Here is a 16,810-nt window from a genome sequence, read left to right on the forward strand (position 1 = left end):
CCTCTGCAAAAAAAAAAAAACCCCTCCCGGCGTCTTCTTTGGTCGCCTCTTTCATTCTGTCGCCTGCTCTGATGTAACCCTGTCCGTTTGTTCCTCTTCTGCCTCAAAACAAGATGTTTCCTTCCTTGCTGACGCTCTCGGTACGCGGGAGCTTATACGGTGTCTGGTAATGAGCCTTGTGTTTACAGCGTGACTCACCTATCTGCTATTTCACCTCTTATGTGTGTGTGTGTGCAGAAAGAGGTGTTTTTTGGTGCTTTTGGGGGGCCTCGTTCTTTTGACGAGACTTTCCAGCTAAAATTGGCACACACACACACACACACACACACACACACACACACACACACACACACACACACACACACACACACACACACACACACACACACACACACTTGTATTTGTTACCTTCTTGAGACCTAACAAAAAATGCCTACCTCTTTAGGACCAGCCTTTCTAGATATATAAAGATGTGTATTTGCAACATTAATAATATATACATACTATGCAAATATAAAAAAAGCTCATTGTGAAAAATTAGTTGGAATTTCACAAGAAAAACGTGGAATTTTGTCAGTATTATAATAAAAGATGTCATTTTACTCAACGCAAGTCAAAATTTGACAAGAAAAATGTAACATTTGTGCAATATTACGATAAAAGTTGGACTTTTGCTCAATAAGTAAAGTGAATTATATTTATATAGCGCTTTTCTCTAGTGAAAGCGCTTTTACATAGTGTAACCCAATATCTAAGTTACATTTAAAGCAGTGTGGGTGGCACTGGGAGCAGGTGGGTAAAGTGTCTTGCCCAAGGACACAATGGCAGTGACTAGGATGGCGGAAGCGGGGATCGAACCTGGAACCCTCAAGTTGCTGGCACGGCCACTCTACCAACCGAGCTATACCGCCGCAATTTTACAAGAAAAGCTTAATATTATGGCAATTTAATGAAAAAGAGTCCTAATTTTACTCGACAAAAGTCACAATTTCATAAGAAAACTTTAACATTTTGGCAATATTGTACTAATAATCAGAATTTTACTTGGCAAAATGATGAGTAATTTTACTTTAAAAAATGTCATCTGTTTTACAAGAACGACAAAAAAATTTGCAATATTGTGATAAAAGTCTGAATTTTATATGACAAATTATTGTCATATAAATTGCATTAAAAAGTAATGATTTGACATTAAAAAGTTATAATTTTACAAGAAAATATTGCATATTGTTACAGAAACAGAAAGAATATGAGAAATTTTTTCCAATTTTATAAGGAAAAAGTGAGAAAAAGACAAAGAAAAAAAATAATTTCACAAGTAAAACTTAGAATTTTGGCAGTATTATAATAAAAGTCGTCATTTTACTCAACACAAGTCAGAATTTTACAAGAAAACCTGAAAATGTGTGCAATATTATGATAAAAGTTGGAATTTGACTCAGTAACAGTCGCGGTTTTACAAGAAAAACTTAACATTTTGGCAATTTTATGAAAAGAGTCATAATTTTACTCGACAAAAGTCACAATTTTATAAGAAAACTTAAAAATGTTGGCAATATTATAATAATAATCTGAATTTTACTTGGCAAAATTATGAATAATTTTACTTTAAAAAATGTCACTGTTTTAGAAGAACGACAAAAAAATTGGCAATATTGTGATAAAAGTCAGAACTTTATATGACAAATTGTCATATAGATTGCATTCAAAAGTAATAATTTGACATAAAAAAGTAATAATTTTACGAGAAAATATTGCAATGTTACTGAAACAGAAAGAATATGAGAAATTGTTCCCAATTTTATAAGGAAAAAGTGAGAAAAAGACAAAGAAAAAAAAAAATTTCACAAGTAAAACTTAGAATTTTGGCAGTATTATAATAAAAGTCATCATTTTACTCAACGCAAGTCAGAATTTTACGAGAAAACCTGAAAATTTGTACAATATTATGATAAAAGTTGGAATTTGACTCAGTAACAGTTGCGGTTTTACAAGAAAAGCTCAACATTTTGGCAATTTTATGAAAAGAGTCGTGATTTTACTCGACAAAAGTCACAATTTTATAAGAAAACATAAAAATGTTGTCAATATTATAATAATAATCTGAATTTTACTTGGCAAAATTATGAATAATTTTACTTAAAAAAGTGTCACTGTTTTAGAAGAACGACAAAAAAATTGGCAATATTGTGATAAAATTAAGAACTTTATATGACAAATTGTCATATAGATTGCATTAAAAAGTAATAATTTGACATAAAAAAGTAATAATTTTACGAGAAAATATTGCAATGTTACTGAAACAGAAAGAATATGAGAAATTGTTCCCAATTTTATAAGGAAAAAGTGAGAAAAAGACAAAGAAAAAAAAAATTTCACAAGTAAAACTTAGAATTTTGGCAGTATTATAATAAAAGTCATCATTTTACTCAACGCAAGTCTGAATTTTACAAGAAAACCTGAAAATTTGTGCAATATTATGATAAAAGTTGGAATTTGACTCAGTAACAGTCGCGGTTTTACAAGAAAAGCTCAACATTTTGGCAATTTTATGAAAAGAGTCGTAATTTTACTTGACAAAAGTCACAATTTTATAAGAAAACGTAAAAATGTTGGCAATATTACAATAATAATCTGAATTTTACTTGGCAAAATTATGAATAATTTTACTTAAAAAAGTGTCACTGTTTTAGAAGAACAACAAAAAAATTGGCAATATTGTGATAAAAGTCAGAATTTTATATGACAAATTGTCATATAGATTGCATTAAAAAGTAATAATTTGACATAAAAAAGTAATAATTTTACGAGAAAATATTGCAATGTTACTAAAACAGAAAGAATATGAGAAATTGTTCTCAATTTTATAAGGAAAAAGTGAGAAAAAGACAAAGAAAAAAAAAAATTTCACAAGTAAAACTTAGAATTTTGGCAGTATTATAATAAAAGTCATCATTTTACTCAACGCAAGTCAGAATTTTACAAGAAAACCTGAACATTTGTACAATATTATGATAAAAGTTGGAATTTGACTCAGTAACAGTCGCGGTTTTACAAGAAAAGCTCAACATTTTGGCAATTTTACGAAAAGAGTCGTAATTTTACTCGACAAAAGTCACAATTTTATAAGAAAACGTAAAAATGTTGGCAATATTACAATAATAATCTGAATTTTACTTGGCAAAATTATGAATAATTTTACTTAAAAAAGTGTCACTGTTTTAGAAGAACGACAAAAAAATTGGCAATATTGTGATAAAAGTCAGAATTTTATATGACAAATTGTCATATAGATTGCATTAAAAAGTAATAATTTGACATAAAAAAGTAATAATTTTACGAGAAAATATTGCAATGTTACTAAAACAGAAAGAATATGAGAAATTGTTCCCAATTTTATAAGGAAAAAGTGAGAAAAAGACAAAGAAAAAAAAAAAAGTCACAAGTAAAACTTAGAATTATGGCAGTATTATAATAAAAGTCATCATTTTACTCAACGCAAGTCAGAATTTTACAAGAAAACCTGAAAATTTGTGCAATATTATGATAAAAGTTGGAATTTGACTCAGTAACAGTCGCGGTTTTACAAGAAAAGCTCAACATTTTGGCAATTTTATGAAAAGAGTCGTAATTTTACTCGACAAAAGTCACAATTTTATAAGAAAACTTAAAAATGTCGGCAATATTATAATAATAATCTGAATTTTACTTGGCAAAATGATGGATAATTTTACTTTAAAAAATGTCACTGTTTAAGAAGAACGACAAAAAAATTGGCAATATTGTGATAAAAGTCAGAATTTTATATGACAAATTGTCATATAGATTGCATTAAAAAGTAATAATTTGACATAAAAAAGTAATAATTTTACGAGAAAATATTGCGATGTTACTGAAACAGAAAGCATATGAGAAATTGTTCCCAATTTTATAAGGAAAAAGTGAGAAAAAGACAAAGAAAAAAAAAAATGTCACAAGTAAAACTTTGAATTTTGGCAGTATTATAATAAAAGTCATCATTTTACTCAACGCAAGTCAGAATTTTACAAGAAAACCTGAACATTTGTGCAATATTATGATAAAAGTTGGAATTTGACTCAGTAACAGTCGCGGTTTTACAAGAAAAGCTCAACATTTTGGCAATTTTATGAAAAGAGTCGTGATTTTACTCGACAAAAGTCACAATTTTATAAGAAAACATAAAAATGTCGGCAATATTATAATAATAATCTGAATTTTCCTTGGCAAAATTATGAATAATTTTACTTTAAAAAATGTCACTGTTTAAGAAGAACGACAAAAAAAATTGGCAATATTGTGATAAAAGTCAGAATTTTATATGACAAATTGTCATATGGATTGCATTAAAAAGTAATAATTTGACATAAAAAAGTAATAATTTTACGAGAAAATATTACAGAAACAGAAATAATACGAGAAATTGTTTCCAATTTTATAAGGAAAAAGTCGACACATTGTGAGAAAAAGACAAAGAAAAAAAAATATTTTTTACATTTTTGGTTTGTAATTGCTTTTTAATCTTCCTTATTTACTTCAAGTTATTACAGTATGTCTCCGTATACATATTTATTTGATCAATTTTGGCCAAAGCGGGCACATTTCAATTTCTTACACACACTTGTTATTTCATATGTTGACCAGAGGGGGAGCACTTTTAAAAGCGACACACAGTCAATGTAAAAAATCCCTCCTTTTGGGACCACCGTCATTTTCATAGTAGTCACCAGCAGGGGTGCAAATGAGACATTCTCTATTAGATGCAATGTTATTGGGACCATCGCACAAGAAAAATGTCACAATTTCCCAAGTAAAACTTAGAATTTTGGCAGTATTATAATAAAAGTCGTCATTTTACTCAACGCAAGTCAAAATTTGAGAAGAAAAACTGAACATTTGTCCAATATTATGATCGAAGTTGGAATTTTACTCAATAACAGTCGCAATTTTACAAGAAAAGCTTAACATTAAGGCAATTTTATGAATAGAGTCGTAATTTTACTCGACAAAAGTCATAATTTTATAAGAAAACTTTCACATTTTGGCAATATTATAATAATAATCGGAATTTTACTTGGTAGAATTATGGCAAAAGTCATCATTTTACTTAAAAATGTTTTCACTGTTTTACAAGAACGACAAAAAAGTGGGCAATATTGTGATAAAAGTCAGAATTTTATATGACAAATGTCACCGTTTTGCATTAAAAAAGTCATAATTTGACATAAAAGTCATAATTTTACGAGAAGATATTGCAATATTACAGAAACAGAAAGAATATGAGAAATTGTTCCCAATTTCATAAGGATAAAGTCGACACATTGTGAGAAAAAGACAAAGAAATTAAATGTTTTGTTTGTAATTGGTTCTTAATCTTCATTATTTACTTCAAGTTATTACAGTATGTCTCTATATACATATTTATTTTATTTTATTAATTTTGGCCAAAGGGGGCGCATTTCAATTTCTTACACACACTTGTTATTTCATATGTTGACCAGAGGGGGAGCACTTTTAAAAGCGACACACAGTCGATTTGAAAAATCCCTCCTTTTTGGGACCACCCTCATTTTGATAGTAGTCACCAGCAGGGGTGCAAATGAGACATTCTCTATTAGATGCAATGTTATTGGGACCATCGCACAACAAAAAGGTCACAATTTCACAAGAAAAACGTAGAATTTTGGCAGTATTATAATAAAAGTCGTCATTTTACTCAACGCAAGTCAAAATTTGAGAAGAAAAACTGAACATTTGTGCAATATTTTGATCGAAGTTGGAATTTTACTCATTAACAGTCGCAATTTTACAAGAAAAGCTTAACATTAAGGCAATTTTATGAAAGAGTCGTAATTTTACTCGACAAAAGTCACAATTTCATAAGAAAACTTTCACATTTTGGCAATATTATAATAATAATCGGAATTTTACTTGGCAGAATTTTGGCAAAAGTCATAATTTTACTTAAATTTTTTTTACTGTTTTACAAGAACGACAAAAAAATGGGCAATATTGTGATAAAAGTCAGAATTTTATATGACAAATGTCACCGTTTTGCATTAAAAAAGTCATAATTTGACATAAAAGTCATAATTTTACGAGAAGATATTGCAATATTACAGAAACAGAAAGAATATGAGAAATTGTTTCCAATTTTATAAGGAAAAAGTCGACACATTGTGAGAAAAAGACAAAGAAATTAAATGTTTTGTTTGTAATTGGTTCTTAATCTTCATTATTTACTTCAAGTTATTACAGTATGTCTCTATATACATATTTATTTTATTAATTTTGGCCAAAGGGGGCGCATTTCAATTTCTTACACACACTTGTTATTTCATATGTTGACCAGAGGGGGAGCACTTTTAAAAGCGACACACAGTCGATTTGAAAAATCCCTCCTTTTTGGGACCACCCTCATTTTGATAAATTTCACCACCAGGGGATGCAAATGAGATCTCTATTTATACATATTTATTTATTTATATCTCAAATACTTATTTATTTATATCTCTTTATTTATTTATTTATATCTCAAAGTGCGGCCCCTGTGCCGCACTTTGGGCAACCCAGCTGTAGAAGCTAACTGTTAATGGCCACTATAGTCTTAGTAGCGTAGTGTATTTGTTCACCCTATGCTCACATATGGGTTGTCTTACGTCAGCACAGGAAGTCGTAAAATCAGCTGTTCACCTGGCGGGTTTTTTTGGGGGGATGAACAGGGAAGTCCTTCTTTAGCTTTTTATTTATCATATATTACTGCCTTTGCACCTGTCAATGTTTACTTTTGTATGCACATTAAATCAACAACAAAAAAATGCTGACTTTGGAGCAATGTTCACGGACTCTAGTATTTGGCTCTCTATTAGATGCAATGGTTTTTCCGTATTGGGACCATGATTTATGTCCTAACTTGTTTACACCTCCTCATATGGAAGGTACTTTTCCTTGTTGATGTCTCAAGAAGGGTAGAAATACAAGAACAGACACACACACACACACACACACACAAACACACTCCCGCGCGTGCACACAACCTTGCATCCTTCCAGTGATGACAGCTCTGCTAACAACAAACTCTCCTTTCTTGCCCTCCCTTTTCACTCCCTCCCTCCTTGCCTTCAGCTCAGACGTGGGAGTGGAGGTGATGGGGTGGGGGCGGGGGCGGGTGGGAGGCGCAGAGAGGAGATAAGGGAGGGATGCATGAAGGCAGCAGCATGACTGAATATGGAAAAAAAAAAGGGAGCCGGCGTATGGCGGGGAGTGTAACCAGCAGGGGGGATGTCGGGTTTGCGAGGAAGCAAAAATAAGGGGAGTGAGGAGAAACAACACGATGCAGCGATGGTGGTGGGTTGGTTGGGTGGGTGGGGTGTTTTTGATCAGCAGCCAGCGTTTCATCACTGTCAGTCTGCGCGGAGTAGAGCAGGAACGGGAAGAGGGAGGGAGGGTGGAATGGATGGATGCGGGGAGGCCATTGCTGCCTGAATGCACCGATGCTCCCTGCTGAATGTCAGCATCTCCCCCGTCCTCGCCCCTCCCGTTTGACCTTCCTCTCTCATGCTGCAGTGTGGACGCTCCACCGGTAGAGAGCGTCTTTTTCTAAGAAACAGGCCCCACTTCTATTACCACACTGGTGCCTACATGGACCCAGTGGTGTGACGTCAGGGCCAGCAAGGCCTTCTCTGCTGGCCTAACAACCAGAAATCCTATTCTCTTCATGTCATGTTATGCTCTTTCCAGGAGGTTAGAGTTTGTATCCAATCAGAATGCAGCTAGCTTAACGTTGCCATGCTGTACCAAATCTGCCCGGGGGCCTTCAGAATCAACAGTGCGACAACATACAGTTGATAGACAGTTGCCATAGCCAATCACATCACGAGTTGTCGTCAGTAAGGCCTTCTAGCTGGCCTCACGCTGTGATTGGATACTCACTTGGGGGGTCCCAAGTGAGTATCCAATCACAAGTTGCGAAAACAGGAAGTGGCACCGGAGCCATAGAAAGCCTTGAGACCTCCAATATCGGGGGGGGGGGGGGGGGCGTGGTCGGGGGGTTGGGGGGGTGACGGGCGTGTTTGTATATATATATACATATATATATATATATATATATATATATATATATATATATATATATATATATATATAAATACTTGACTTTCAGTGAATTCTACCTATATATATATTTTTATTTTATTTTATTATACATATAAATAAAAGACATACTTGAATTTCAGTGTTCTGCAGGCTATCCAGTAGGTGGCAGTATTGTCCTGTTTAAGAGTGTCACAACATTGCTGTTTCCGGCGGACGAACTGCTTTACGGTAGGGGGGCGGGGGGGGCGTGGTCGGGGGGTTGGGGGGGTGACGGGCGTGTTTGGGGCGGGGGGGCGTGGTTAAGAGGGGAGTATATTTACAGCTAGAATTCACCAAATCAAGTATTTCATATATATATATATATATATATATATACATATATATATATACATATATATATATATATATATATATATATATACATATATATATATACATATATATATATATATATATATATATACATATATATATATACATATATATATATATATATATATATATATATATACATATATATATATATATATATATATATATATATATACATATATATATATATATATATATATATATATATATATATATATATATATATATATATATATATATATATATATATATATATATATATATATATGTATGAAATACTTGACTTTCAGTGAATTCTAGCTATATATATATTTTTATTTTATTTTATTATACATATAAATAAAAGACATACTTGAATTTCAGTGTTCTGCAGGCTATCCAGTAGGTGGCAGTATTGTCCTGTTTAAGAGTGTCACAACATTGCTGTTTACTGCAGACGAACTGCTTTACGGTAGACTAAACGTGACTGCTGTTGTTGTGTGTTGTTACCGCGCTGGGAGGACGTTAATGAAACTGCCTAACAATAAACCCACATAAGAAACCAAGAACTCTCTCTCCTTGTTGTGCACTCTACTCTCTAAAAGCCGTAGATGTTATGACATCATTGGGCAGGCAAGCTGCTGGGAAAGCGGACGTGAGAACGGCTGTCCCCACTCAGGTCCGCATTGAGCTGGAGGGGGCGTGGCCTCCATCTCCGGCTGAATACCGGGAGTTTGTCGGGAGAAAATCTCTGCCGGGAGGTTGTCGGGAGAGGCGCTGAATAACGGGACCCTCCCGCTAAAAACGGGAGGGTTGGCAAGTATGTTTCATAGCCACAGCTGCCCTGGGGTAGACTGACGGAAGCGTGGCTGCAATTTGCGCCAACGGCCCCTCCGACCACCACCTATCATTCATCATTCAATTCACCGGTGTGAGTGGCACCGGGGGCAAAGGGTGAAGTGTCCCGCCCAAGGACACAACGGAAGCGATTTTTTGGATGGTAAGAGGCGGGGAGCGAACCTGCAACCCTCAAGTTTTCTGGCACGGTTGCTCTACCCACTACCAATGGAACTGGTGCTTTACAGAGAGTAAATGGGACAATGAAAAAGGAGGATTACCTCCAAATTCTTCAGGACAACCTAAAATCATCAGCCCGGTGGTTGGGTCTTGGGCGCAGTTGGGTGTTCCAACAGGACAATGACCCCGAACACACGTCAAATGTGGTAAAGGAATGGCTAAATCAGGTTTTAAAATGGCCTTTCCCAAAGTCCTGACTTAAACATGTGGACAATGCTGAAGAAATAAGGCCATGTCAGAAAACCAACACATTTAGCTGAACTCCAAAAATTCAAGCAGAAGCTTGTGGATGGCTACCAAAAGTGCCTTATTGCAGTGAAACATGTAACCAAATATTAACATTGCTGTACGTATACTTTTGACCCAGCAGATTTGCTCACATTTTCAGTAGACCCATAACAAATTCATAAATGTTTTCTTCCCGGCCCTATGTTCTAATTTGTCAGCGAGAAGATCGTCCGAAAGCTGCTCATTTCAAATCTTGGACATGGTTTGCATTCATGTGCTTCATACCTCATGTTTGGGACATTTGATGGAGAAGTCGTCTTCATGGAATGTGCAACCTGCGAAAGAGAGGAAACTACATGATTTTCAGTATCAAATATTGAATACCGGACAACAATTGGAGCAACACACAAGTAGACAACAGCAAATTGTTATGGACCGTATGGACGGATGGATCCGCTAAAGCTGTGTGGAATAAAAGCACTGTTGTGTCCCATTGTACCTGTCTCTTTGGCGCAGGCATAGTGGTATTTACGAGAGCAGCTCCTCCAACAGCAACTGAGGGACGCCCCTGCAATCTGGCACTTGTAGCAGTTCTGAGGTTCATCAGACAGACATAATTGCCGTGACAGACCGAGGGCATATAAAAACAGAGGATACAAGTTTCAAAGTTAGCAGCAATATCTCAAAAAAGTTACTTTGTGTTATTTGCTCTCCTACCGTTAATGTAGAGTTATTGGCAGCCTCCTTGAGTCCGTATAACCTCCCAGACACCATAATCACCCCCTTGGTCCAGATAGCACAGTTTTCATGCGCCCAGTGCTCCCGTGCCTCTGCTTCCTGTTGAAGCCTTTGGAACGAGCCCTCTTGAACGTTGGAAAGGCCAGCCTGGAGCTGCTGCATCCTCCTTAGCCGCTCTCTGAGTGTTATTCTTCGAGGAACACCCTCCCGACATGTTCCTTCTCTTTTTCCTGCTCGTCTGTACGACCAGTGACGATGCCGGTTGCTACTACTTTCTTGTGGTGATTCCTCTGTGTTGCCTTCTTTCTCTTCGGTCTGTGAGGAAGAGCCTGGTTCTTCACCAGCGCTAACTTCTTCATGGTTCTCTGGAATTTTCTTGACGGGTTCTTTGGTCAACGTTTTCCGAGGAACTTCATCTTCTGAGTAATACGGGCCACACAAATCGCCCAGATCTCTGTAGTTTGCCGGCTTTCCACACAGGCAGCATGTAAGATGCCTACCACTAAGATATGTATTGACCGAGGGTCCTTGCAGCATGGCAGCTGTGTGCGGCGATACCTTTGCAACTGTGTAAGGATTCCTCATTCGGAGAATCCCCTTTTTTCGACGCCTCTGAAAAACCTGTGCCTCTTCAGGCTTGTTGACTATGGCACACCAAGAGGAAAAGTCTCTGGAGTTGTTGATCCGCACATAAGGACAGAAAGACATAGAGTGTTGCTGAATTGGCTTGTTTCGGATTCTCTTCACAAAAATAGCTTCACTCTGTGTCTCTGATATCGTCACCGCTGGACTTGGTAGAGAGTCATTGTCCTTTGCTTCACACATTCCGACTTCGTTCTCATGTTGTCCCTTTTCCTCTTTTTGAGCCTGTTCACACCCAGCAGCCCTTACCACCGCCTCAATGACCTCCAAAGCATCCTTCATTCCGGGTTTTGGCCCAGGCTTTTTGTAGACTTTCACCGGCTTGTCAGAAATCTTCTCAGATGAGGCTTTCCCCCGCTTCTGATTAGCTGGATTTTTGGATGGCTTTCTCCCTCTTCTGGATTTCTGAACGACATCTGTGCTGCCAATGTCGGGGCATTCTTTGATATCATTAGGACTAAATGGCAGTGTGGACTCTGAGTATGCTATCACCTCCTCTACTGCCTCTTCTACAGTTTCAACTTTGATCTCCTTGGCTGCCTTGGTTTCTTCTGGTGGAAGCGGACCTTTTTGCTTCCTCTTTTGCTTCAGGTGCATCTCGTGGTTGTTTTTGATGGCTTTCTGCTTGGCAAGTCTTGGTGTGGTGATTATTAGGTTGTCAGTTTCCAAAGCAACAACCGAAGCGTCTGTACTTTCCACCATTGCCCATCGCTTCCTTTTGGGGGACTTAGTCATAGATACATCTGCAGATAGAAGTGCTTGTGCCTGTTGGGTCCATTCTTCTCGACGGCCGAGATCTACTTGAGCCTCCATTTGGCTTCTGATATTCTGCACTGTCCCTTGTTTATGGTTTTCTTGTATTGTCTCATTACTAGTAATACCCTCCTCAACTACTGTGTCTCTCATCTTGTCTGGTAATGATGCATCTTGACTCATTTCCTGCTTCTCAGTCTCTTGTTTGACCTCTTTTTTCTGGACCCCTTCTAGAAGTTTCAGGGGTTCTTGTCTGCTTTTCTCTTCACTTTCCAGCATTTCAGTCCCATTAACAGGAATGCAAGTCTCCCCCTCTTTAAAACTCTGGAACGCAAAGTCTTTTGTTGTTGCCTCGTCAATGAGATTGATTTCGATCTGTGAAGTTTGGAGGTATTTCTTTGAGCTAGGCGATGTGATTTTCTGCACCATCGCCTCATATTTCTGTCCTCTGCCTTTCCGTGGAGGTAGAACTTTTGTTTTAGTTGGGCATTGTTGAGCCACTACAGGCACATCATTAGTATCAGCTTCATTGACATTAGGGGGGATGTCTTTGGGTGGGTGGTGCACCTCGGATTCCTTCGTGGGTGGTCTTCTCTTTTTTGGAGGCCCTTGAACATCCCCCTCTTTAAGTGTGGAGACAACTTGTTCCACCAGCGCCGTTTGAAGTTGCAGTTGTTTTGGTTTAGGCTTTGGACCCCTTTTCTTCTTTACTGGTATAGTTGAAATGTCCACGGATGACTGACATTTTGTAATTTCTTCTTTATTTTCACACAGAACTGATTGGGTGTGTTCTTCTGGAGTTGGAGCTATCTTTCTGACAATATCTGGAGTTTGTTGCACACTTAAACATTCCCCTCGTTTCAGACAAATGTCGACTGTTTCAATTTCTGTTACCACTGGGGTTAGACTTTTTTTGTCTATGATTTTTTCCTTCTCTTTCAATGATTTTGCCTGTAAGGGCTTCCTTGACCTCAAGATCATGTTCTTGTTTTCATTTTCTTGTGCTTTAATGTAATTTGGAGAATATTCTTCCTGGTGTATTTGTGATACAGTAGGCTTGGTGTTTTTCTTTCCCCTGACTTGTGGTTCTTTTAAATAATGACTTATATCTTCCTGTTCTAACTGCTTTGCTTTAGAAATTGAACCTTTGGGACAACCAGTGGGGGCTTTGATGGATATGTTTTCAGCAGGTGGCAAAACATCTGCAGACTTGAGTACAGGCTTTGGTCCTGGTTTTGGACACGGTTTAGAAACCGGTTTGGGGCCAGGTTTCGATCCAAGCTTTAAACTAGGCTTTGGCCCTGGTTTTCGTTTCCCTGTAGTCTCTGGTGGATCTGCCGTGCATGGCACAGCTTTTGGTCCTGGTTTAGGTCCTGGTTTTGGCCCAGGCTTAGGTCCAGGCTTTAGACTAGGTTTAGGACCTGGTTTAGATCCATTTTTTTGTTCTGGTTTGGGCCCAGGTTTTGGGCTTGCTTTCCTCTTCAATTGAGCCCCTACTTTGGATGGTAGGTCAGCTGCATTGAATGATCGTGTACACATTCTGGAAGTAAAACCTTCAGGTAGCATTTTGGGTGTCTGGGTCACTATTGATTCCTGATGGGTGAGGTCTGTTTGATCTGAGAATAACATAGTTTTGGGAAGCCTGCAGGGTTTCTGCAAAGCCAAAGGGTCTTCCTCTTTTTCATCATCTCTTTCCAAGTTTAGCTGCCGCCTGATTGCCGCAGCTGAATGTATCATTCTCCTTCTCCCCTTTGCATGCTTACGTCCAAATGCCCTCGGTTGAACAGATGGGGCCATGGGCTCTGGCTTGGCAAATGGGGTCACGGCACTGGAACAGCTGATGCCCGGCTCCATGTCCTCATCCCCTTTCTTTGGAGAAGGTGGTGTGTCTGCCCAGGAAGGGGCTGAGGGAAGTATTGACTTTCCTGGCAGCTGAGGAGAGTCTGGCTCCAGCACTTTGGCGTCACTGTGATCAATGTGATCCCTGGACTGAGCTGGAGTTGCTGTTGTTTTATCGTTAAGGGCTGAGAAGACTGGCATGGCAGATTGGGGCTGCGGAGCTGTGTCACCGATGGCTGACTCTCTTGAAGAAGCATCTGGGGCTGCTGTTGCTACATTCGGATGAGCAGGTACTCCTGCAAGCTCGTTGTCACTATGGAGCTCAGCCCTTTGATTCTCTTTCCTGTTGCAAAGGTCGGCCGATGGTTTCTCAAACCCTTGTCTATTATTCATGTGCTCACAAGTCGAAGACTGGCTAATGTCATCCTTCTCCAGTTCCTTTGTCACTTTATCAGATAGAGCAGGTGACCGAGGCTGTTGCATTTGTTCCTCTAACTCTTTTTCTTGTTCATCTGCTTCCGCCTCCCGTTCATCTTCCTCAATCAATTCTCTGCTCTCTGTCATGTTGGATTTTTTATTTTCCAAGGCCTCAATTTGAGGGGCGTCTGAGCTATCCTCCTTTTTAGTGGAGTATTGATCCTGTTCAAGGTCACTGGAAGGAATAGACTGCAATGTTTTCAAGGAACTCTCAGAAGCAACTGAAGATTCTGATTTGTATGAGTCTTCTTTCATCTCTTGGCCAAAATTGTGGCTGGAATCTGAGCAAGCGGCTGGAGACTGCTCAAGTAAATCTGGGTCATATTTTCTCTGGACCTTTTCGTACAAAGTATCGCCATAGCAAAAGTCCTTTTCTGCCCCCCCTTTGTTTACTTCGCTGTAGTGGAATTGGTCATCATCTGACAATTTCTCGTCTTTCTCTATAGTATTGGCTTCATCAACATCTCCTTCATAATCAATTGTTTGTTCTTTAGTCTCTGCATCTGCTGACTTCTCTGTCCAGGCAGATTCCTCAAAGTTTTCCTTAACAGGCTCATTGATATGCTGTACATCTAAAGATGAGTCATTGTCATGTTTCATTGGACTGGATATAGTAACGCTTATTGGAGACCTCTCATCGCCAACACTCTTCCCCGGAGTAGCATCTCCCCCTTGCACCACCTGACATCGAATTGGGTCAGGAGTAAAGTTGTGCAAACCTGAGTCTCCAGACCTTGTGGACACATCATCTGGAGATGTCATAGAACAGGAAGAGATTGTGTCCACATTAAGATGGGTGCTAGTAGGCTGAGCTGGACTCCTGCCCTGGCTTCCATGGTAGTAGGCCCTCTCCAATGGCTCATCGCTACTGCTGGAGTAACCTCCCTCATGTAGTTCCATAGGTATTGGCTGATGCTGTACAGTAGAGTAGAGGTCCTGCATAGGGCCGCCACTTACGCCACTTTCTGGGTATGAACTTTTGTACTCCTCGCCCTTTTTGGATGATGCTGCGCTTCCAGAACTACTGTTGCTTCCTCCACTGTTTCGCTTAGTGGCTTTCTTGTTGGCCACCAGTGCCTCTGAGAGCAGAAGCTGTTGGACATTGTTGGATATGTTTTCTACCTGAGAGGTGAGGGCATTCAGGCTCCACAGGCTCGGGTTTGAAAGCAACTTCTCTGAGAAGCGCTCCTTCATGGTAGGTCCCTGTAATGTGTTGGTGAAGCTGTGGGAGGTGGTGTGGGCAACATTGGGTGAAGGGTGCGAGCGAGGAGGCAACAACATAGCAGTGGAACCACCTTGCTCTTGCATGCTAGTTGAAGAGGAAGATGATGATGAGGCCGCCCCCGGGGTCATCGGTGGCTGTCCGTACTGGAATGACTCTGGATTGGTCATTAATGGTGAAGGGGTGGAGCTGTAGGAAGGGGAACGTCCTACTGAGCGTGCAGGAGAGTGGCTTGAGGAGGGGCTACATGTCTGATAATACTGTTCTGGGGACCTTACGGAGAGTTCGGAAAGGCAATAATTTTGTTGCGGTTGGCTGAAGTGTTGGTATTTTGGGTGCGCTTCCTGGGGGTTGCTCAAGGGTTGTATCGGGGGCTGTTGCTCATACCCTCTTGAGTGCTGGTAGTTGTAACTGTTCTGAGATGTCCTGTAGGCTGCTTGCTTCAGGTTACTGTGACTGCTTATTTGTCTACCATATTGGGAGGTTGGGGGCATGGTATAGCCTTTATAACAATGGGGCATGGGGCTACACTTTTCTATGTAAGATGAAGGTGAGGGGGACGGTTGGGGGTAGTGCAGGTGACCTTGCGGGTACATTAACGAAGAGGGGGAAGGGTTTGTTGTGTGTGGCTGGTGATGGGGGCTGGAATAAGATGGGTTGGAGGGCTGGTGACATTGGGCCTGGGAGTGGCCAAGCAAGGTCTGGTCCATGTACTGTGTAGAGTTAGGGGCTGAGGGACCGCCAGTTTCCATCCGCCCAACCATCTCTTGCTCATACTGCGTCATCTGAGCCGTCTCCTCCCATTTCTGCTGGAGTTGGCCCCCGCTCATATACTGAGCTGAATAGGCTCCAGTGCCCATGTGGTTACTGTAGTTCCCATGACTTTGTAGACTGGAATTTGGAGGATGAATTTTGCTTCCTCTGAAAGGTTTCTTTATTTGTAAGGGTGTGGAACCTCCATTTCCAATCACTCCACCATTTCCCAGGTAGCCAGGGTAGGCTTGCTGTTGGCTGTAACAGTCCTTAGGTGCTCCTCCTGTTACCGCTCCTGTAGCTGCAGACATACTTGCAGTGTTGACCAGTGAACGAGCCTCATAGGCTGACCTCAAAGGCCCCGGGCCCGGGCCTGGATGGGGACCAGGGCCCGGGTGGGGTAGTTGAGTGTGGGCATGATGCGGGTGTTGTCGGTACGTCTCCAGGCGTGATAATTCGTGGGGCTCCTGCTGGTAGCAGGGTTGGTTGTTGTGGTAACCGCCACCAGTGCGCTCACGGAAGGACTGCATGACTGGCTTCGTCTGTCAGCACAACAGGTAGGGGGGAGGTGAGATGGGAAAGAGGGGAAGGGGGTAAGGGTGCCTGAAGACAAGGATG

At 39.6% G+C, this 16,810-nt stretch overlaps 1 protein-coding gene across 1 annotated transcript in view; it reads right to left on the minus strand.

The window, feature by feature from the left end:
• Window positions 1–10,047: 10,047 nt before the first annotated feature.
• LOC133642960 (retinoic acid-induced protein 1) overlaps window positions 10,048–16,810 on the minus strand; it is a 183,006-nt gene continuing 176,243 nt past the window's right edge. Inside the window, exons 2-4 of the mRNA XM_062037383.1 lie at window positions 10,486–16,795; window positions 10,268–10,361; window positions 10,048–10,103 (exon numbers count right to left, since the gene is read on the minus strand). Of these exons, the coding sequence (XP_061893367.1) occupies window positions 10,048–10,103; window positions 10,268–10,361; window positions 10,486–16,722 (6,387 nt within the window). The 5' untranslated portion in view covers window positions 16,723–16,795. The remainder of the gene's footprint in view (window positions 10,104–10,267; window positions 10,362–10,485; window positions 16,796–16,810) is intronic.

The sequence above is a fragment of the Entelurus aequoreus genome, linkage group LG25, assembly GCF_033978785.1.
Source record: "Entelurus aequoreus isolate RoL-2023_Sb linkage group LG25, RoL_Eaeq_v1.1, whole genome shotgun sequence".
Taxonomy (NCBI): Eukaryota; Metazoa; Chordata; class Actinopteri; order Syngnathiformes; family Syngnathidae; genus Entelurus; species Entelurus aequoreus.